The 23,821-nt window shown below is 34.9% G+C and overlaps 1 protein-coding gene and 1 long non-coding RNA gene across 2 annotated transcripts in view; one reads left to right on the forward strand and one right to left on the reverse strand.

The window, feature by feature from the left end:
* LOC125645800 (mucin-2-like) overlaps positions 1-20,199 on the reverse strand; it is a 37,679-nt gene extending 17,480 nt beyond the window's left edge. The window contains exons 1-3 of the mRNA XM_056139842.1: positions 20,049-20,199; positions 7,184-7,252; positions 1,854-6,368 (exon numbers count right to left, since the gene is read on the reverse strand). Coding sequence (XP_055995817.1) covers positions 1,854-6,368; positions 7,184-7,247 — 4,579 coding nt within the window. The 5' untranslated portion in view covers positions 7,248-7,252; positions 20,049-20,199. The remainder of the gene's footprint in view (positions 1-1,853; positions 6,369-7,183; positions 7,253-20,048) is intronic.
* Positions 7,301-15,318, forward strand: LOC130046831 (uncharacterized). Its single transcript, XR_008795841.1, has 3 exons — positions 7,301-7,698; positions 14,459-14,546; positions 15,198-15,318. It is a non-coding gene; the product is annotated as an uncharacterized LOC130046831 (long non-coding RNA).
* Positions 20,200-23,821: the final 3,622 nt, after the last annotated feature.

The following is a 23,821-nucleotide window of genomic DNA, read 5'->3' on the forward strand; positions in this document are numbered from 1 at the left end:
GAGTATTTTACTAGTTCCCTACCGACGAAGTCGAAGGGAACTTTAAGTTTGCACTCCGTCCGTCTGTCTGTCCGTCAGTCCTGCATATCAGTTCCCTGCACATGTTTTCTTAGTTCCTGCAGATATTCATTTGGTATTTGGTACATTGATTTGCCATAACAAATTACAGATCAAGTTCAAATTTGATTTCGGTCCGTTGATTTTTCATTAAGTTATTGCCCTTGGCCTTAGAAAAATACCATGGATTATCAGTTTTCCAGACATTTTTGTTGTTGTGCTTGCAAATATTCGTTTGGTATTTGGTGCATTGCTTTGCCATACCTAGTTGCAAATTAAGTTCGTATTTAGTTTCGGTCCGTGCACTTTTTCATCTGGTTTTTCCAGAAATTCATTTGATATTTAGTACATTGCTTGGCCATGACTAGTTGCAGATCAAGTTCAAATTTGGTTTTGGTCTGTTGATTTTTCACTAACTCATTGCCCTCGGGCTTAGAATCATAGCATGAATTATCAGTTTTCCTTACTTTTTTCTTGTGCTTGCAGATATTTGTTTGCTTTGACATACCTAGTTACAAATCAAGTTTGAATTTGGGGGGGGGGGGGGGGGGTGTTACTAGTCCCCTAGCGACGAAGTCGAAGGGAATTTTAGGTTTGCACTCCGTTCGTCTGTCTGTCCGTCAGTCCTGCAAATCAGTTTTTCTCAGTTCTTGCAGATATTCATTTGATATTTGGTACAGATCAAGTTTGAATTTGGTTTCGGTCCGTTGAATTTTATGCCCCCGACATCGAAGATCGGGGACATATTGTTTTTGTCCTGTCTGTTATTTTGTAATTTTTTTCTGAAACTTTAACCTTGCTAATAACTTTTGAACAGTAAGTGCTAGAGCTTTGATATTTCACATGAGTATTTCCTGTGGCAAGACCTTCCGTGGGTACCAAAAGGTTTGACCCTGTGACTTTGACCTTGGAGTTTGACCTACTTTAAAAAAAATAGCATTGGTCATATATAAATGGTAATTTATATTAGAGCTTTCATATTGCACTTGAGCATTTCTTGTGACAAGATCTTTCTACTGGTACCAAGATATTTATTTGTCCTTGTGACATTGGCCATCTTTAGAATTGGCCATTTTCGGGGGCATTTGTGTTTCATAAACACATCTTGTCCATTAAGTTGTTGCCTGTGGACTTTGAAAAATATAATGAATTATCAGATTCCGGACTCTTTATTTTTTAATTTATTATTATTATTTTTTTTGTGCTTGTAGATTTCATTTGATATTTGGTACATTGCTTTGCCATAGCATGTTACAGATCAATTTTGAATTTTTTTGGTGATGTTTTGGATGATTATGGCTCTTGGACTTCAAAAAATAGCGTGAATCACCAGGATGTTCTGCTTATTTTGTCATTTGTCATTTGATAATTGGTACACTTTTAGTTCGCCTCAACAAAGTTGATAAGACCTAGTGGAGTCACATCAACACCAGCTTAAGGTTTACATCTCTGTAGCCGTTAAAGCTTCTAGCATATTAATGCAACAATGTAACTAAATTGTGCATGATTACCTATATTTCACAGTTCATTGACTTAGTTACCGTAAAGACCTAAACCTAATTATACATTTGTCTTTTTTCCTGGTCTAGTCTTTGTACCCTAATAGTAGTTGTTTTCCAATCATTCCTATCCTGACTTCCCAATCTTCCCCTTTATCATAACTTACATAATGAACTTAGAATATTGTTGCGGTCCAGTAATTGTTGCGACCGATTAGGGACTATGTATTGTCAGGTAATACTCTCAGAATGCTTGTTGAAAGACAAAAATATTTAAGTACCAAGTTATACACATACTTGATTCAATATCCATTGTTGTAGAGTACGTTGATGGATATTCTGTTGTTGTAGAATCCGTTGTTGGATATTCTGTTGTTGTGTAATCCGTTGTTGGATATTCTGTTGTAGAGTCTGTTGTTGGATATTCTGTTGTTGTATAATCCGTTGTTGGATATTCTGTTGTTGTGTAATCCGTTGTTGGATATTCTGTTGTTGTGTAATCCGTTGTTGGATATTCTGTTGTAGAATCTGTTGTTGGATATTCTGTTGTTGAGTAATCCGTTGTTGGAGATTCTGTTGTTGAGTAATCCGCTGTTGGAGATTCTGTTGTTGTGTAATCCGTTGTTGGATATTCTGTTGTTGTGTAATCCGTTGTTGGATATTCTGTTGTAGAGTCTGTTGTTGGATATTCTGTTGTTGTATAATCCGTTGTTGGATATTCTGTTGTTGTGTAATCTGTTCTTGGATATTCTGTTGTTGTGTAATCCGTTGTTGAATATTCTGTTTTAAAGTCCGTTGTTGGGTATTCTGTTGTTGAGTAATCCGTTGTTGGAGATTCTGTTGTTGAGTAATCCGTTGTTGGAGATTCTGTTGTTGTATAATCCGTTGTTGGATATTCTGTTGTTGTGTAATCCGTTGTTGGAAATTCTGTTGTAGAGTCTGTTGTTGGATATTCTGTTGTTGTATAATCCGTTGTTGGATATTCTGTTGTTGTGTAATCCGTTGTTGGAGATTCTGTTGTAGAGTCTGTTGTTGGAGATTCTGTTGTTGTATAATCCGTTGTTGGATATTCTATTGTTGTGTAATCCGTTGTTGGAAATTCTGTTGTAGAGTCTGTTGTTGGATATTCTGTTGTTGTATAATCCGTTGTTGGATATTCTGTTGTTGTGTAATCCGTTGTTGGATATTCTGTTGTAGAGTCTGTTGTTGGATATTCTGTTGTTGAGTAATCCGTTGTTGGATATTCTGTTGTAGAGTCTGTTGTTGGATATTCTGTTGTTGTATAATCCGTTGTTGGATATTCTGTTGTTGTGTAATCCGTTGTTGGAAATTCTGTTGTAGAGTCTGTTGTTGGATATTCTGTTGTATAATCCGTTGTTGGATATTCTGTTGTTGTGTAATCCGTTGTTGGAAATTCTGTTGTAGAGTCTGTTGTTGGATATTCTGTTGTTGAGTAATCCGTTGTTGGATATTCTGTTGTAGAGTCTGTTGTTGGATATTCTGTTGTTGTATAATCCGTTGTTGGATATTCTGTGGTTGTGTAATCCGTTGTTGGAAATTCTGTTGTAGAGTCTGTTGTTGGATATTCTGTTGTTGTATAATCCGTTGTTGAATATTCTGTTGTTGTGTAATCCGTTGTTGGGAATTCTGTTGTAGAGTCTGTTGTTGGATATTCTGTTGTTGTATAATCCGTTGTTGGATATTCTGTTGTTGTGTAATCCGTTGTTGGATATTCTGTTGTAGAGTCTGTTGTTGGAGATTCTGTTGTTGTATAATCCGTTGTTGGATATTCTGTTGTTGTGTAATCCGTTGTTGGAGATTCTGTTGTTGAGTAATCCGTTGTTGGAGATTCTGTTGTTGTGTAATCCGTTGTTGGATATTCTGTTGTTGTGTAATCCGTTGTTGGATATTCTGTTGTAGAGTCTGTTGTTGGAGATTCTGTTGTTGTATAATCCGTTGTTGGAGATTCTGTTGTTGAGTAATCCGTTGTTGGAGATTCTGTTGTTGTGTAATCCGTTGTTGGAGATTCTGTTGTTGTGTAATCCGTTCTTGGATATTCTGTTGTAGAGTCTGTTGTTGGAGATTCTGTTGTTGTATAATCCGTTGTTGGATATTCTGTTGTTGTGTAATCCGTTGTTGGATATTCTGTTGTAGAGTCTGTTGTTGGATATTCTGTTGTTGTGTAATCCGTTGTTGGATATTCTGTTGTAGAGTCTGTTGTTGGATATTCTGTTGTTGTATAATCCGTTGTTGGATATTCTGTTGTTGTGTAATCCGTTGTTGGATATTCTGTTGTAGAGTCTGTTGTTGGATATTCTGTTGTTGTATAATCCGTTGTTGGATATTCTGTTGTTGTGTAATCCGTTGTTGGAAATTCTGTTGTAGAGTCTGTTGTTGGATATTCTGTTGTTGAGTAATCCGTTGTTGGATATTCTGTTGTTGAGTAATCCGTTGTTGGAGATTCTGTTGTTGTGTAATCCGTTGTTGGATATTCTGTTGTAGAGTCTGTTGTTGGATATTCTGTTGTTGTGTAATCCGTTGTTGGATATTCTGTTGTAGAGTCTGTTGTTGGATATTCTGTTGTTGTATAATCCGTTGTTGGATATTCTGTTGTTGTGTAATCCGTTGTTGGATATTCTGTTGTAGAGTCTGTTGTTGGATATTCTGTTGTTGTATAATCCGTTGTTGGATATTCTGTTGTTGTGTAATCCGTTGTTGGAAATTCTGTTGTAGAGTCTGTTGTTGGATATTCTGTTGTTGAGTAATCCGTTGTTGGAGATTCTGTTGTTGAGTAATCCGTTGTTGGAGATTCTGTTGTTGTGTAATCCGTTGTTGGATATTCTGTTGTAGAGTCTGTTGTTGGATATTCTGTTGTTGTGTAATCCGTTGTTGGATATTCTGTTGTAGAGTCTGTTGTTGGATATTCTGTTGTTGTATAATCCGTTGTTGGATATTCTGTTGTTGTGTAATCCGTTGTTGGATATTCTGTTGTAGAGTCTGTTGTTGGATATTCTTTGGTTGTATAATCCGTTGTTGGATATTCTGTGGTTGTGTAATCCGTTGTTGGATATTCTGATGTTGAGTAATCCGTTGTTGGATATTCTGTTGTTGTGTAATCAGTTGTTGGATATTCTGTTGTAGAGTCTGTTGTTGGATATTCTGTTGTTGTATAATCCGTTGTTGGATATTCTGTGGTTGTGTAATCCGTTGTTGGATATTCTGTGGTTGTGTAATCCGTTGTTGAATATTCTGTTTTAAAGTCCGTTGTTGGGTATTCTGTTGTTGTGTAATCTGTTGATGGGTATTCTGTTGTTGTGTAATCCGTTGTTGGATATTCTGTTGTAGAGTCTGTTTTTGGATATTCTGTTGTTGGATATTCTGTTGTTGTGTGATCCGTTGTTGTAGAGTCTGATGTTGGATATTCTGTTATAGAGTCTGCTGTTGGATATTCTGTTGTAGAGTCTGCTGTTGGATATTCTGTTGTTGTGTGATCCATTGTTGGATATTCTGTTGTTGTGTGATCTGTCGTTGGAGATTCTGTTGTTGTGTGATCCGTTGTTGGATATTCTGTTGTTGTGTAATCTGTTGTTGGATATTCTATTGTTGTGTAATCCGTTGTTGGATATACTGTTGTTGTGTAGTCTGTTGTTGGATATTCTGTTGTTGTGTGATCCTTTGTTGGATATTCTGCTGTTGTGTAGTCTGTTGTTGGATATTCTGTTATTGTGTGATCCTTTGTTGGATATTCTGTTGTAGAGTCTTTTGTTGGGTATTCTGTTGTAGAGTCTGTTGTTGGATATTCTGTTGTTGTGTAATCCGTTGTTGGATATTCTGTTGTTGTGTAATCCGTTGTTGGATATTCTGTTGTTGTGTGATCCGTTGTTGGATATTCTGTTGCTGTGTAATCTGTTCCTGGATATTCTGTTGTTGTGTAATCTGTTGTTGGAGATTCTGTTGTAGAGTCTTTTGTTGGATATTCTGTTGTAGAGTCTGTTGTTGCATATTCTGTTGTTGAGTAATCCGTTGTCGGATATTCTGTTGTTGTGTAATCTGTTGTTGTGTATTCCGTTGTTGGATATTCTGTTGTTGTGTAATCCGTTGTTGGATATTCTGTTGTTGTGTGATCTGCTGTTGGATATTCTTTTGTGTGATCCGTTGTTGGATATTCTGTTGTTGGAGATTCTGTTGTTGTGTGATCCATTGTTTGATATTCTGTTGTTGTGTAATCCGTTGTTGGATATTTTGACATTGAGTCCGTTGTTGGGTATTCTGTTGTAGTGTATGTTATTGGATAATGTGTTTTTGTGGATTCTGTTGTTGGATGTTCCGTTATTGTGTATTCCGTTGCTGGATATTTTGTTGTAGAGTCCGTTGTTGGATATTCTGTTGTGTAATCCGTTGTTGGATATTCTGTTGTTGTGTAGTCCGTTGTTGAATATTCTGTTGTTGTGTGATCTGTTGTTGGATTTTCAGGTGTTGTGTAATCAGTTGTTAGATAGTTTGTTGTTGAGTCCGTTGTTGGATATTCTGATGTTGTATGATCCGTTATTGGATATTTTGTTGTTGTGTAGTCCGATGACGTCAATTCTGCCATCATAGTGTGTTTAGTTGTAGTTAAATCCTCCGTTGTGGTATATTTAGCTGTTGTTAAATCTTGTGTAGAATCTGCCGTAACATTGTGATCTTTAGTAGAAGGATCTAGGGTTGAGTTATACTCTGTCGATGTGGTGGGTATAGTTGTGTTGTATTCTGTGACAGAAGTCTCTGTGGATGTTGATGTGCCTGTTCCATAGCCCACGGTCGTTGACGTTTCTGTGAAATAACCAATGAGTTTGAGTGATTTGACCTGGAAACAAGCACAATGTCACTAAGGCAGTGCTGCGGAAAATAGTTTCCAGTATTAAAGGACTTTACAGAACATTCTATCGTTAGCTATAGTCAGCTATAGCAAAACATAGTCTTAAAGATTTTAGCACAGTTCGTGTACATGTATGTATGAAAGGCTAACTGATACATACACACTATGTATCAATACAGTACATCGAACCTTTAAAGTTATTACTACATTTAATCAAAGTGTTTAGCAGAGTAAATCAGAGTTTCAAAGTTCTATTGTATTTTTCAAGATTAGCTAAATAATATTTATTAAGGTTGTTATTAATCTACGCTAAGATAAGTGTCACTTCTCCTCTTCTGAATAAACTCAATTATATAAATGCCTGTACTATTAACGTTCTGGTCGGTGGAACTTCTTTTTATCGGTTTTATTGCTTCGATGCATGAATATTTCATATCAATTTGAATCGAATAAATTTTGCTTATTTTTTTTAATATCAAATGATGAAATACTAGTGCCCATTTACGTTTAATATGCACACCGAATTCAAACGTCGATGGATGAAGTAAAGATTTAATAAACTAGTGTTTCTTATGAAGCACATCGTTTATATCCGCCTGGTTACGGCGGTGTTCGCTTGGTGCTGAGTTCTTGAGGGTGTTTGGAACATACTCTGGGGTATGCGAGCACACACCTGGGCACACAAATATGTGCGAATTTTTATTTTTCTCGAATACAAAGGACAGAGAAGGCAATTACACTTGAGATACGTAATTTCGTAAGTAATTACCTGTGAAATGGCAATGGTTCAAACAGATCACAGTGACCACTGCCGCCCACGTCAGTTTATCCATGGACACTACAACAAAATGTAAAGAGATGTGTAAGCCTTTAAGGATGTACGGGACTGACGATTTTGAAATTACCGCGCAACTCCGAATGACGTAAATAAATCCTATGTCGTTCGCATCTCCAATTTGATTCTGAGTGTATGTTAGATAATATCTACAATGCAATTAATTCTATAGATATATTTTACATAAACTATGACAAAAATATTATTATATTCGAAATAAAAACAAATCGCGTAAATTTTACGACTTTAATTACTTTTCGGCAATGTAAACATAGTGAGACTTTTGAAACATTGAAATGCGGGGGAAACGCGGATTTCAGTCAGCTAAAGCGATCCAGCGTTACATCAAGGTTTTTTGACCCACAGAAGACGATGGAAAGCTGCCTCACCAAGACACCAGACGCTGGATCATCTATATTTGCAATCGCAGACGCAAGACATGTGTTCAGGTTTGTCAATCACTGTTAACAGGTTAATAAATTAATGCAGAGTACGCACGTACGTCAAATAAGAAGAAAACAAAATTGTTCAAGTGCAAATCTTCCCAAAAATTCCATGAAAATCGATGCTTGAAAACAATATTGAAATAGGGTATGAATTCACCGGCGCTTATTAAATTGTCAATGTCAGCTGATTGTTCATAGACTTTGAAGATCTAGATCAACCTAAATTATTTAGCCAAACATACAAAGTGTATGATACAAGCATCTGCATCTGAGTATGAATATGTTAAAGTATTTGTCAAGTTTTAATATACATCTCTATAAATTTAAATATCTGTTGGAGGAGGGGTCATATAAAGCTAGGATATACACAATAGATCAGTGGTGGATCTTTGGTTTTACATAAATTGATGAGTAAGATTTTTTTTCCCTTTAATAGTTGATGTTTGCAGTACAGAAAACAGAGACAGGACACTATAAAAATCTACCACCACATACAAATTATACAAACCCAGTGACATGCTTTGATTTATTTTCACTTTGTGCAAAATATACAGCATGATGCCATAAATGGGTCAACTTTTATTTATTTTACTATATAATTGATTTTGAAATCATTTTCATCCACTTATTAAGGTTCAATTCATAGTAACCTTTACACCATTAACAGCACAAATATCTCCAGTATCTTGTTTCAGTGTCTTATTTCCCCCCCCCGGAACATTGCAGCCATACACATATTATATGATTGTGTTCCACTCTTACAAAGGAATATAAGGAAATGGAATGATAAATTTCATTAATCATGCATGTTTTCTGCATCTAATGTTGCTAAAAGTTTTTGAAATCATGAATAAAATTTATGTGCAGATCAAATGTTTTTTGATAAATGTTTTAGATTTCATAAAAATGAGTTTAGAATTATGATTTAAACAAAGGTTATTTTTCATTGAGTTATAGGCCTAGCGTAAGATGTGAAAGTTGACTCATTCATGACAGTATGCTGCAATTCTATGCCAGCATGAATGTGTTGAACAACAAAAAGAATATGAATTGTTTACTCAGCTTCCTTAGGCCCCAATATTAAAGGACACATCGCATGTTTTTAAACTTTTTAATTTTTTCAGCAAAATTAATTCATTTCATGCCTAAAACTACTTTACATGTCTTTTAAATGAAACAGTTTGCGTAGTTTTTGAGTTTGAAAGCGATGAAATTCAAATCTTGCGATATGCATATTTTCTTCGATATTTTACGCGCCATTATCTGTGACGTCATATGCGACCTCGAGCGAGAAGATTTGAAAACAGTCGATAGCCATTTCATAAACAGATTAGATTTAATTGACAAACAAACAATTATCACATTAACAGCTTGTAAATAACACTGCATTAGGGTGTTTTGTGCCGTTTAAGGGTGTACTTGCTGTCAGTAGAGAGGATTTGGACTGTGTTTTTATCAATTTTCGAAGGAAGGTATGAGGGACAAGACGTGAATATCTTTTGTCGGCACAACGACTTTGCCATAAAACCCCCAGTAGAATTTGTCCCTGTACTTTTTCTAACAAGCACTTGGACAAATACGTAGATAAACTGCGAGAAAGTGGTTCTATCGAAGCTACGCACTGTTACATATAGGCCTACGGCATATGCTTTCCGTTCTGCTCTCGAATTCAATACACACTCGCACCAACTGACCTTCACCTTGTAACAACATAGGCTGAACTTTGCTAGCAGTGTCTACCAACTGGTAGTTTTAAAAAAGAAATTTAAAGATAAAAGATAATTGAACTTTCAATTATAAATAATAAAATATAATATTTCCCGACTTTGAATTGAATTATAATGCTTTCATTTTTTGTAAGGAACGCGTATGTGTTTACAACAACAGCACGCTGCGCTCCCACTTCCTACGTAACAACGTGTTGATAACAAAAAATAATGATTAGGCCTAATAAAATTGCTTTAATAAAATAATTTAAAAGTATTGTGATTTTCACAATAAGTTTGATCATTATTATTATTTTTTCTTTTTCGAAATGCACCCGTGACAGTATAGGCCTAGTTGTCAATGATACATAATCGTATCATAATTTAGGCCTATCTAACTTCCCCAAAAATAAATTTAATAATAATTGCACTGTTTATTTTAGAAAAGCAACAACGCTAATTACAGTTGTTTACAGAAATGGCATTACCAAATTGTGTTTAGACAGGGATCCGATGTAAACATTATTTACTCGCAAATTTATGCAGATTTCATACTCGCTTTTCTCGTTACATTTGGGTCGCTATTTGTATGCACTGGTGGCTAAAAGATATAAGACTCTGGAAATTTGTCAACATCGAAATAAATGTTATCCATGGTAAATAAATTAGGCCCCTAAAACCCGAGTTTTTAAAAATATCTAACACTACTTTTACAACAAGTTGATCGACGAAGGTCGCATATGACGTCACTGTACCACGTGACTACCTATCTAATTAACTAGGCTTTTCGAAATCGGGGCTTAGATTTAAGTCCGTATTGTGGCTAATTATGGCAATACTTCAGCGAACGAACTATTACAATTAATTTTTATAAGCATAAGGAAGACAAAATGCATATAATTCTGTATACTTTGAAAACACGAGATGTGTCCTTTAACACTTCATGTAAATAGCCGAGGTTCATTGATGTATCAGTATTGTTTTTCAGTTCAGTAATTCAAATACCCCCCCCCCCCCCGAGTAACAAAAAAAGTAATTTTATTACAAAGGAATAGTAATACACTAATTGATAGCTGACTACAATAAAATTGTAAGGTAACCATGGCCTTTTTCGATCATGCAGGAAGATGGATGCTAGGTATTTTCTGCCAATTAAGTTTAAATTCAGCCCAACAATTTCAACACTATGACACTACTATTATACATGTACAACACTAAATATTTTTTTTTAACAAGACGCTTCATTAAAGAAATTTATTTAACATTATTAGTTTTCTATTCACCTAATGTATTATCTAGTTTCTTCGGGCCAAAGTGTCCACTATTAAATGTCAGCTAGACCATGTAGACAGATTCAATGATGAAATCTAGTTGTATTCACCTTTTTTGTGTTACACATACCATGTGAGAGTAAAATATAATTGTTCTATATCTATTTCATGTAAACAATATTTGGGAATTGTCAAGCTAGCTGGATAATTTTGCTGCAAGGCATTTGATATCATGATATCATATTGTGCTTGTTTTTAAAATATATATGCAAATTAAAGATTGCCCAAGTCCTATAATGAAAAAATGACAAGCATGGTGTTATGATAAATATGTACATTTTTGTTATATATGCATAATTTTGCAAGGAACTCTAGTTTTTTTTAAATGCATACATACCTACATGTATATACTGCCCACCATGAATAAGTATACACTCACCAAAATAAGTTACTTGTGCATAAAAAAGAAACATGGGTTACATCATAGATACAGATATTTTGATGCAAATACATAACTCTTGCAAATAAATATATAATGGTAGGCTTTTAACTTTTCATATCCTTCTGGTCTTTTTATTAAAATACTTGATTTTCTGAATTCTCAAAATAAGAGATATTATGTAAAATTTAAATTGAAACTATTTCGAACTATTTACTAATACATATTATTTTGTATTTGATGTGAATATAGTAACTTTTATAAGACCCTTTGATTTTTCAACTGTAATAAATCAATATCACAATTTAACAGACTATATCAAAATATTGAAAGTCCATTATTGTTTCACATATATTGAATTTGTACCCTTAACTAATTATTTTATTGAGCTTAATTGAAAGTTATATTCAGTGAATTAATTTGGCTCTTTTTCATTATATCATATGCTATTGGCTATCATTAAGGTACAATGTATCTAGGTTTATATAATTGCACCTGTCAATAAGTTAGTCCTAATACTAAATGCAGTTTGGGCAAGACACACATCAAATATTTGATGCAAGTGTACCTCTAAGTTTTGAGAGGAATTCTTAAATCATTTAACACGTTAAGGGGCGATGGCGAAATCAAAAGTTCAATGTCTGACAAAAAACTAAATTCACATCAAAATTGGTACCGTATACGTGTTACAAAACATGCGAGTATAAATAATACTGTTATACTTTTACTTCTGTTTATTCACAAATTAAAGTGTACATTTAAAATATTTAATGTTCATTACCGGTAAAATGTAATATATTATTATGTGGTTTTTAACAGCCACTTGTCTTTTTTCCACTAAAGTGAAATCGATGTTGGATGACAAAACTTATTTGAGTTTTTACTCCCCCTGAGGCCCCCTAACTATTTGAATTTAAATTTTTTTCCTGACATTGGTCTTTTGATTTCGCCCCTAAACATGATGGACACTCAACAACCATGGATCAAATTCTCTATGTTGACTCTGCCATTGACCCAATAACCAGAAAACTTACTACAAAATTTATACTTAGTAATAAGTTTTTATACAGGACCCTGCATACAAAATAACCTCTAAAGTAATAATCTTGAATACTTATGATATTCATTGTAAAATTTAATATTGTTTATTTATTCTATTAATATATATCATAGGGGCACATACTTCATTACGATTTTATGTCTTATTTTAAGTTATACATACACAACTACATGTATATAATTTATTGATTCTTTTAATAGATACCTAAAATTGTTCAAATACATGTTGTCAATATTTGAACAATGCACCCACAGGAAAGAAACATGGAAGAGTGTGGGATGCAAACACAAAACTAAACAATAGTAATTTGTCTGCATGCGCATGTACGCGCACGTACGTGCATTGCAATTTTGGTACAAAAAAAATTGAAAATCAGAATTCACAAGGAATCAACATGAAACCTTGTTAGGATGATAGTATATCATTTGTATATACGCAAAATGATAGTTGTGTTGTCTGCACGCGTGTGCATGCACATGCATCACATTTTTCGTACACGAATTTTGTAATCAGTGTAACTTTTTTGTTGCTCATTCAAATGGTTTGATATTCATATTATAGGTAGATATTGAGATCCTTAACTGATCTGCATTGTCAAAATTACCAATCTGCACGCGCATGCACGTGCGCTTCTTTTTGATTGGATAATACATGTACTAAAACATCTGTAACTCTCTTATTAATGAAGCGAATGAGTTGATATTCACTTCATAAGTAGATGATATGTGTATCTATATATTGGTGTAACAAAAAATGCCAACGCAAACGTGCATGCACATGCATCATATTTCAAAAGTTAATTTTTTGAAGGACGATAATGTTTTGGTTTTTCATCAAATTCTTTTGATTTTGAGGTTTTAGGTGTGTCTTGGTACTCCTTACAAATTGGTGTGGTTAAAATTACTGGTCAGCACGTGCACGCACGTGTGCTGATTTCTGATTGGATGATTTTAAAATCACTATAACTTTCTTGTACTTGATGCAAACATTAAGAAATTCTTTCTGTGGGTATATGATAGAAAGGCCTGTACTAGAATGACATCAACAAAAGTACGGAATCATACTCGTGTGTGCATGTATGCAAGTGCATTGCTTTCTTTTATTTCTTTGCACTGAAATGACCATAGTAAATCATAGTAAACGTACTACATGTAATTAAAGGCTAAAATAAAATGATTTTTGCTATAGGTTTACAATGACTTTACTTTTTAACTGGTTTGGGGAACATATGTAATGGTCCCAGTTACAATTAGAACTAGTTACAAATGGAATTTTGATTTTACTTTAGATTGCAGAATTTTTATCTTTGATATGATTTTATAAAGAAATGCAGCTCATTTTTAGCTCAAGTGAGCATTTCTGATCACCCATTGTCTATCGTCTGACTGTCTGTAAACTTCTCACATTTTCGACTTCTTCTCCAGAACCACTTGGCCAATTTCAAACAAACTTGTCAAAAAGCATCCTTGGGTTAAGGCAAGTTAAGTCTGATGAAATGAAGGGTAACACCCTGCTCCAAGGGGAGATAATAGCGAAATAGTAGATATATACTGACAAATTTATAAAAAATTCTCCACAAAAATCCTGTGGGGATCTGTGTTGGAATAGATCCTCAGTACCCTCTTGCTTGTCGCAAGAGGCGACTAAATGGGGCAGTCCTTCGGATGAGACTGCAAAAACCGAGGTCCCGTGTCACAGCAGATGTGGCACGAGATAGATCCCTCCCTGCTCAATGGCCCTAAGCACCGAGCATAGGCCTAAATTTTGCAGCCCTTCACCGGCATGGGTGACATCTCCATATGAGTGAAATATTCTCGAGAGGGACGTAAAACAATATTCAATCAATCAATCTCCAGTACAATACTTCCAGAACAAGCAGGCCAATTTCATGCAATGAAGGGCCATGCTACCTTTAAAGGTATAAAAGAGATAATTACAAAAATAGGGAGGGGTCAATTAAAAATCTTCTCAAGAACTGCTGGGCAAGGAAAGTTCAAATGTTCATGGCAGCTTCCTGACATAGTGTAGATTAAAGTTTGTTGAAACCATGGCTCCTGGGGGGTAGGATGCCCGGGGCTACAATAGGGGATCAAAGTTTTATATCTGAATATATAGGGAACAAATCTTTAAAAAGCTCCTTCATAAAGCAATAATTATATATAAATATTTATTATATTTGATATATATATTTATTTGATAGTAAATATATATAATGCTATCCATTTCACGTAATTTTTGGAATTTTTTAATTATTCTGATGTCAACCTTACACGTATATTTTTCACAGGTTTTGAATATAATGTCTCTAGTATGGATATGTTTGACGATTGTTACCATGGAAACGAACTCACAGACCAACATGTATGTCAAAACAGGTGGGTTTTTTTGGTAAATTAAATATAGTGGTACCCATTTCAATCAATTTTAGAATTTTTAAATTAGTCATACCCTTCCGTTTTTTGGTGGGTTTTTTTTTTACAGGTTTTGAACATGATGTCTCCAGCAAGGATATGTTTGATGATGGTTACCATGGTAACGAACTCACAGACCTATGTCAAAAATGTCATTTTCTGATAGAATAGACATGCTATCCATTTCACTTAATTTTAGAATTTTTTAATTATTCTGATGTCAGCCATACACTTCCGGGTTCTCTACAGGTTTTTAATATGATGTCTCCAGCAAGGATATGTTTGATGATGGTTACCATGGGAACGATCTCACAGACCTATGTCAAAAATGTCTTTTTCTGATAGAATAGACATAATGCTATCCATTTCACTTAATTTTAGAATTTTTTAATTATTCTCATGTCAGCCATACACTTCCGGGTTCTCTACAGGTTTTAAATATGATGTCTCCAGCAAGGACATGTTTGATGATGGTTACCATGGGAACGATCTCACAGACCTATGTCAAAAATGTCATTTTCTGATAGAATAGACATAATGCTATCCATTTCACTTAATTTTAGAATTTTTTAATTATTCTCATGTCAGTCATACCTTTCCATTTTTTGTTTACAGGTTTTGAACATGATGTCTCCAGCAAGGATATGTTTGATGACGGTTACCATGGAAACGAACTCACGGACCTATGTCAAAAATGTCTTTTTCTGATAAAATAAATATAATGCTATCCATTTCATTCAATTTTAGAATTTTTTAATTATTCTGATGTCAGCCATACACTTCCGGGTTCTCTACAGGTTCTAGATATGATGTCTCCAGCAAGGATATGTTTGATGATGGTTACCATGGTAACGAACTCAAAGACCTATTTAGAAATGAATTTTTCTGTTAAATTAAAACTAATGCTAATTACTTTAATCACTTTAGGAATTTTTTCACTGCTCTGATGTCAGTTCCATACCCCCTTTTAGACAAATAGTAAATTTCAGTCAATTATAATGTCTCCAGCAAGGGTATCTTTGATGTTCGTTACCATGGAAACGAACTCACGAACCTATCTAAAAAATGTCTTTTTTCGATAAAATGAGTACAATACTATCTATTTCACTCATTTTTAGGATTTTTTAATTACTCTGATGTCAGTCCCATACATCCTTAAGGCGAAATAACACGCCAGAGAAATTTGATAAGGGTGAAAAGTGGAGGATATGTATAATATAATATTTTGAAATTGAAAACTTTCAGATTTTCTTTATTCTTAAAAAAATATACGGGTTTAGTATAAAGTAATCTGGAAAAAATGAGGGGGAAAAATGAAACCCTGTTGGAGCAAGACCCATTACCTACAGATTAACAATCAACACGTTAACCGGCTGAGCTACCTAGCTAGACTTGAACCCACGACCTACAGATTAACAATCAACATGTTTACCGACTGAGCTACCTAGCTAGACTTCAACCCACGACATACAGATTAACAATCAACACGTTAACCGGCTGAGCTACCTAGCTAGACTTGAACACACGACCTACAGATTAACAATCAACACGTTAACCGACTGAGCTACCTAGCTAGACTTGAACCCACGACCTACAGATTAACAATCAACATGTTTACCGACTGAGCTACATGTACCTAGCTAGACTTGAACCCACGACCTACAGATTAACAATCAACATGTTTACCGACTGAGCTACATGTACCTAGCTAGACTTGAACCCACGACCTACAGATTAACAATCAACACGTTAACCGACTGAGCTACCTAGCTAGACTTGAACACACGACCTACAGATCAGCAATCGAAATGCTAACCGACTGAGCTACCCAGCTAGGCAATCAAATATAACGGAACAGACAAATATTGGTGACGTTTATATTTCTATCTATGTTCAAAAAGGAAGTCAGCCATTATGACGATGTAGTATTCCTATTTATAGAACACGTTAAATACTGCATCTGTCAGTGTTTATGGAATAACCTTCCTCATTGTATTTCCAAGTGTTTATATGGAACAACACCCCTCCCCCCGTATCTGCCAGTGTTTTATGGAACAGTCACCCCCGTATCTGCCAGTGTGTCATGGAACAGCCACCCTCTCATGTTTTACGTGAGTAACAGTCCTTGCAGACTTTAATAAAAACAGCGTCTTGAAAAAAATATCTCAAAACATTATATAAACTATGCTAAATCTGTGTATTTTGTCACGTATTGAATGTTATCGAATATGCAGAAAGTTTAGGGTCACATGGAGAATTATGTGATTATAGTGTTTGCCCTGTTGAAATAGTGGGTATTTTATTAGCTTTACATCTCTGTGATAACCATTTGAAGCTCCAAATGTGTTACATGTAAGTGCTCTCCACAACTTACAATTGGATGTAACCAGTAGATAAGCAGGTCATGCAAAGGTCAGTCGGGAACTACGGAAATTTACATGTACTTCAATTTCTAGTAGATATGTCGGTTTTGTATTTCTATTTTCATTACATAAGGAATCACTGTCCAGTTATGCGGAATAATACATTTTCCGTTGTAGTTAATCACCTCATTTCACGGCAAACTAGACAGTGATTACTTAACAAACTACATGTACACAGTGATTACTTAACAAACTAGATAATGATTACTTAACAAACTAAACAGTGGTTTTTAACAAACTAAACAGTGATTCCTTAACAAACTAGATAGTGATTACTCAACAAACTAGAAAGTGATTACTTAACAAACTAGACAGTGATTCTTAACAAACTAAACAGTGGTTATTTAACAAATTAAAGAGTGATTACTTAACAAACTAGATAATGATTCCTTAACAAACTAAACAGTGATTACTTAACAAACGAAACAGTGATTCCTTAACAAACTAGACAGTGATTACTTAACAAACTAAATAATGATTACTTAACAAACTAAACAGTGATTACTTAACAAATTAAACAGTGATTCCTTAACAAACTATTCAGAGATTACTTAACAAACTGCACAGTGATTACTTACGAAACGAGCCAGTGATTCCTTAACAAACTAGACAGTGATTCCTTAACAAACTAGACAGTGATTCTTAACAAACTAAACAGTGATTACTTAACAAACGAGACAGTGTTTCTTAACAAACTAAACAGTGATTACTTAACAAACTAGATAATGATTACTTAACAAACTAAACAGTGATTCCTTAACAAACTAGAAAGTGATTCCTTTACAAACTAAACAGTGATTCCTTAACAAACTAGAAAGTGATTCCTTTACAAACTAAACAGTGATTCCTTAACAAACTAGACAGAGATTCCTTAACAAACTAGACAGTGATTCCTTAACAAACTAAACAGTGATTCCTTAACAAACTAAACAGTTATTATATGTACTTAACAAACTAGAGTGTGATTACTTAATAAACTAAACATTGATTATTTAACAAACTAGACAGTGATTACTTAACAAACTAGACATTGATTATTTAACAAATTAGAAAGTGATTCCTTAGCAAACTAGACAGTAATTCCTTATGCGTTATATTTATTGAACCTAATTACATGAAAAGTGAAGATAACGAACAGTGATCAATCTCATAACTCCTACAAGGAATACAAAATAGAGAGTTGGGCAAGCACGGACCCCTTGACATACCAGAGGTGGGATCGGGTACCTGGGAGGAGTAAGCACCCCTATTGTACATGTAGTGAATGTATGAATGTTGTACAAACCATACATGTACAATAAGTGATCTTACCATGTGCATGTACTTTGTATGAGTGAAATCTAGCGTAGATAAACCTCCAAGCTCCCTCTAAATCCCCTACCCGTATAAATTAAGCCATGTTTGTAACAATACATTCTCCTTTACTTGATTAATTATTAATATGATATATGATCTTTTTATACATGCGTAATCATGCACAATGCATGCCAATATATATCGCAGTCTGTTTTTTTAAAAGAAAGATTTTTCTATAGATAATAGGAACTGAATTAGATTATCAGATTTTGCCATAGTAAATCATTGAATCAAACCTTTTCCTCCACACCTGCATTTCGTCATGTAATCATATTACTTTTCTGTAGGTATATTTAACATCATGTATTTATTCATGTAATCATGTCATTTTTATGTAAGTATTATTCAACATTGTTGATTGGTTGGTTTTATACTGTTTAACGCCCCTCTTGAGAAATTTTCACTATATGGAGACGTCACCATTGCCGGTGAAGGGCTGCAAAATTTAGGCTTACGGCCTTTGAGTAGAAAAGGGTCTTTATCGTGCCACACCTGCTGTGACACGGGGTCTTGGTTTTTGTGGTTTCATCTGAAGGACCGTCCCATTTAGTCGCCTCTTACGACAAACAAGGGGTAATGAGAACCAGTTCTAACCCGGATCCCCACGGACTGTATTTAGTCATGTGATCATATTATATTTGTTATGGTATGCTTAACACGGTGAATTTAGTCATTTTTAACATCATTAGTTTCTTTCCCCCGCTCCCTCAGATTATCATACCCCTTCGGTTGAACATCTTAAACAAAAATTGTGTCTCTATTTTATCATTTTGGACTCGTCAAGTACAACCACCTTCTTGGCGAAAAAGATACAATTTTGTGCCCCCCCCCCCCCCCCCCCCCCGCCTCCTTTGATGTATCATTTGAAATAACAGAATTCAGACCTTAAGCCGTGTACATTCCTTAATCTTACGGATATCGCAAGTTCAAACAGGAGTCGTCTTAATTTCTTAATCTTCAACAGAAGATAAAATTGAATGTAGTTGTGTAATAATCCTTGTTAAGACCATGACGATAGGACACGTTCGTAATTTTTTATTCATCGTCAGAACTATTTCCAGTGAATTAGCGACACGAGCTAATAAGCTCTTTATCCGACTATGTATAACATAAATCACATAGCACAAATGGTAGGTGTACAGCGAGTGTAATAAATGAATATTATGGTTTTTAAAACTATTACCAACAATTCCAAAACTATGACTAGTGAAACTTTAACATTATCTTTTAGCATTCCATTTCTTTATATAATCCTTTGTAAGAGGGGAACGAAAATCTTGAGTATAATGTTCTTACAGTCATACAATATATGTATGGTTGTACTAGGATAACAATAAGACTGAGAACATTAACTCCAGATATCGAAGCCTTTATTGATGTAAACTTTTCTGTAAATTGTATCTTGATAGGTTTATGAAAATGATATACAAAAGTGGTTGTTTTCAATGAGTTATACAGTAAAATAGATAAAAGTTTACTTATTTCTGGCACTACTCTGTACTCATACAGTCATACTTAACAGACAAATTGTTAAATAAAAACAAAAACACATTTATGATATTGACATCACACATAAGGCATACATATACAGGGACTATTGAACATTACATATGAAGGAACTTGAAACTGGTAGAAATTAAATATTTCTGAAATTATGGATACAAGAACATAAATCTAAATAGTTTACCTTATTTCTGTTTTACTTCCTCGTGCTAAGGACGCTTTAGAACTGAACCTCCCGATGAGATCAATTTTGATCGTTTTATTCAACAACAAAATAGTTAGCTGTGTTCATTGTCCACTGAAACTCAAGATGCGCTTATTGAAAACATTTAAATCACTGCTGTTTGGTACAGGTAACTCTGGTTCAAAGGTCATGAAACACGCGTAAACATTGATTCTAATGCTCAGAAACGTGAATAGCTATTGACAGATTAAATATCATGATAATTACTTCACCATTATATGATTATCAAATAAGATTGATCAGTGTAATGCATAATGTTTTGGAGATTGTTTGTTTTTTACATTCTTTGTATGCAACAAACACTGAATATATTCCTCTAAATCACCAATAGGTTAGTTTCGTTTAAATTTCCGCGAAAGAAATCAGGCAACACCTTTCGTAAGTGCCATGTACATGTAAAACCAAATATTGTGATGAAAATTTACACGGTACCATTTCTATCAAATTTAACATAATTTGTAACATACCGTTTGAGTTATCAGTTTATACAGCGTTCTCATATCAATATCGACTTTATTTACGTTCCAAAATAAATGCTTAGAGTTAACACTTCAGATTTAGTTCTATGTCCCTTTAGTTTAGTTTTGGACCAGACTGTTAGATCCGGCTGTAGACCAAGCTTTGTCTGCGTAATATAATCTGATATTCATATATGCAAACCAAGGGTTTTCGGTCCACTCCGCTCCCCACACACCCTTGACAGATTACGCCATGAAAACTGTGGTTCGCATTGGCGACATCCAGAAAACGTTCTGGAATTGAACTTACTTTATAATTTAGCAAATCGGGTAAAGTCTTTCATGGTACTGTTCGTTATAAATGTAAACAAATATGACCGAATCAAATAAAGAATCTTTGAGGTAGAATTAACGGCAGACCAATTACGTGCTGGAGCGAGAACATCGCTAGCAACAGCAAAGGAAACATCGGTGTGGTCAGAGGAAATTCCAATTAATTTTGCAAATGCCGACGTTTGTCTCGTAAGTTCATAATGTAAAGCATTCTATATGTCATTAGTCTTTCTATATGGTTGATTTTTCGGCTATAGGCACTTGAACTTTCTTTTCAAGGTCTTCGTCAATTTCCTCTAACTTATAGGGTGTTAAAGCACGCATAATAGATATACTGCGACAGATTTTCACTTTGACATGGACTGTAATTCAGAAATTCTGACTGTTTGAAAAGTTGAAAACATTACCCTACGATATTTCAGTGGTAGTTGACCCCACACCGCCGCGGTGGTCTAGAGGATAGAGCGTTTGCCCTGCATGCGGAAGGCCATGGTTCGAATTCCGGCCGCAACAGACCTAAGTCTTTAAAAACATGTTCACTGTAGTGACAGTTCCATCGCCAAACGCTCAGCATCAGGTGTAAATGTCACGGGTCCTCGCAGATGACCTTAAAAACGAATGATGCGTGTCACAGTAGGTATGACACGCTAAAGAACCCTCACTGCTCAATGGCCGTAACTGCTGAGCAAAGGCCTTTTGAAGCCCTTCACCAATCTTGGTGACGTCTCCATATGAGTGAAAAATTGTCGAGAGACATTAAACAAGATACAATCAATCAATCACTACCGACACAACTCCATTGTAAAGATAGATCACGAAATTTTTTTTTGTAAAACCCGACTTTGAATAAAGATTATCTTATCTTAAGTGCTTCAGTTGTGGACACCCGCGTCTCTTGTTGTGATCCGAAGGACGACATTTTTATTCCACCTTGTAAAAACGCTATTAAAACATCGCGCGAATGTAGTTATGAGACTGTATGACATGTCATACATTATTTCACCTGTTTTAACCAAATTCATTTGATTTTAAATCGGTGTTTACAAACAACCGCGTCACTCTGCCATTACAAGTGACATTCACGTGACCAGTTCAAACTTTAAGATCATCGGTGGTCTTATCTGTGTAAAGCTGTGTATTTTGTCACAACAGTGCCATGCCATAAGTTTGATAGAAATAAAAACATCAAATACCTCTTAGTAATTCGTTGTTTTACGCTCTTTCAGCCTTAAAATAAGACAGTTGCGTCTGAGTTACTACATCATGTTGGTATTACCCTGATGCGCGTGGAGCTATTTATAGACGCATAATTATATATAATGTATGCGTCATCCGGAACACCCCGGGCCTTTCACCGAAAAAAACACCGTGTTTTCGGTGAAAGGCTTGAGGTGTTTCAAATGATTTATGCGTACCACACTATATTTACTTTCTAGATAATCATTTTACTGTTTTCTTTTGCATGCAAATGTTTTCAAGCATGTAATTAAGGGAAAATTGATAACTTTAAACACTAATTAATCAGCTTGAAAGTAATTATGTATAAAAACAATACATGAAAATTGGATCATACAGCTTTAAATGATAGCTATCGAACCCTGGAAGCAATGAAAACTTGGCCACAGTTTTCGTGGCGTAATTACCAGGGTTTGTGGGGAGTGGAGTAGTCTGAAAACCCCTGGCTTGCGAAGATGCTTATTATTTAAAGAACCCTTTGGCTGATAGTTAGTAATCTTTGTGCAATGTTAGTCCGTAGAAAAAAAAGACCCATAAGATCAAACTATCATGATATAGTAAATACATTCTTCTCAGTATCTTGAGAACTCTTTATTTGACAGTTAGCAAACTTCAGACAATTGTTGCCCTAAACGAGTATAGGACACTTATTGATTTTTAGGTCACAAGACCAAAGGTCAACTTGAAGTATTATTTTGTACGAACATGCTTTGGTATATCAGTACTCTCAGTACTTTGATTTTTACTACTGAGGTGAGACCTTCAATCGTCCAATGCAAAAGACGATACATTAAATTATGCTGCTTTTCTAAGCAGAAAGACGTAAGACTTGTTTATACAGACGGGCAACACACAACTCCTTGTACCGATCGAACATTAGTCACGCGAGTCAAACCAATTAACTTAGAGTAAGAGCCCACTACTACAGCATAATTGTTAACAAAACAAGTTCCATACATATTGACTGTGCTACTGATGAATGGGATATATATAACTTAGCCTCCTGTTGACTCGGAAGGCGACTCTGTCACATTGAACAGTGTTATCAAAACCGTTGGTGCTAGACTTTTGGAACTGTGTATTGTATCAGTACAGTGCATGTGGTAAGAACCACGGAAAATTGTCATCAAACACAAGGTGCTACACCTTATGTTATCATCTCTCTCTCTCTCTCTCTCTCTCTCTCTCTCTCTCTCTCTCTCTCTCTCTCTCTCCTCCAAAATCCATCTTTTGACTAAATTAATAAACATTCACATTATTCTTTAAACCAAATGCCTCATGAGGTTGATGGCATGCATGTACATTTGTACATTAACACAAACAAACAAAGTTGTGCATTAGGTTAAAGTGTAGGTGCGTTCGTTACAAGATCGCATTTACATAGTATCTTAATATACAGGAAATGATCACAGCAGCCTTAATTTTCAGAACACGTACATATACTTGTACGTTACATTGTGCTTAAGGTGGGTAGGTAGGGGTTTAGCAGTATGTTTTATCGTGGTCTTGTACAACGAACGTCACAATGGCAAAACATGCACCTGTCTCACTCAGCGCCAAATCGTTCGTGTGTGAAATAGATGGAAAATTCCATAAATTTGGAACTCTCAAAACGTAAAGAAATACGTATCTAAGATTCTTGTGCAGCCATATCATACGTAAAAGAAACAGTTCATTACAAGGTTT

The sequence above is a fragment of the Ostrea edulis genome, chromosome 6, assembly GCF_947568905.1.
Source record: "Ostrea edulis chromosome 6, xbOstEdul1.1, whole genome shotgun sequence".
Lineage (NCBI taxonomy): Eukaryota > Metazoa > Mollusca > Bivalvia > Ostreida > Ostreidae > Ostrea > Ostrea edulis.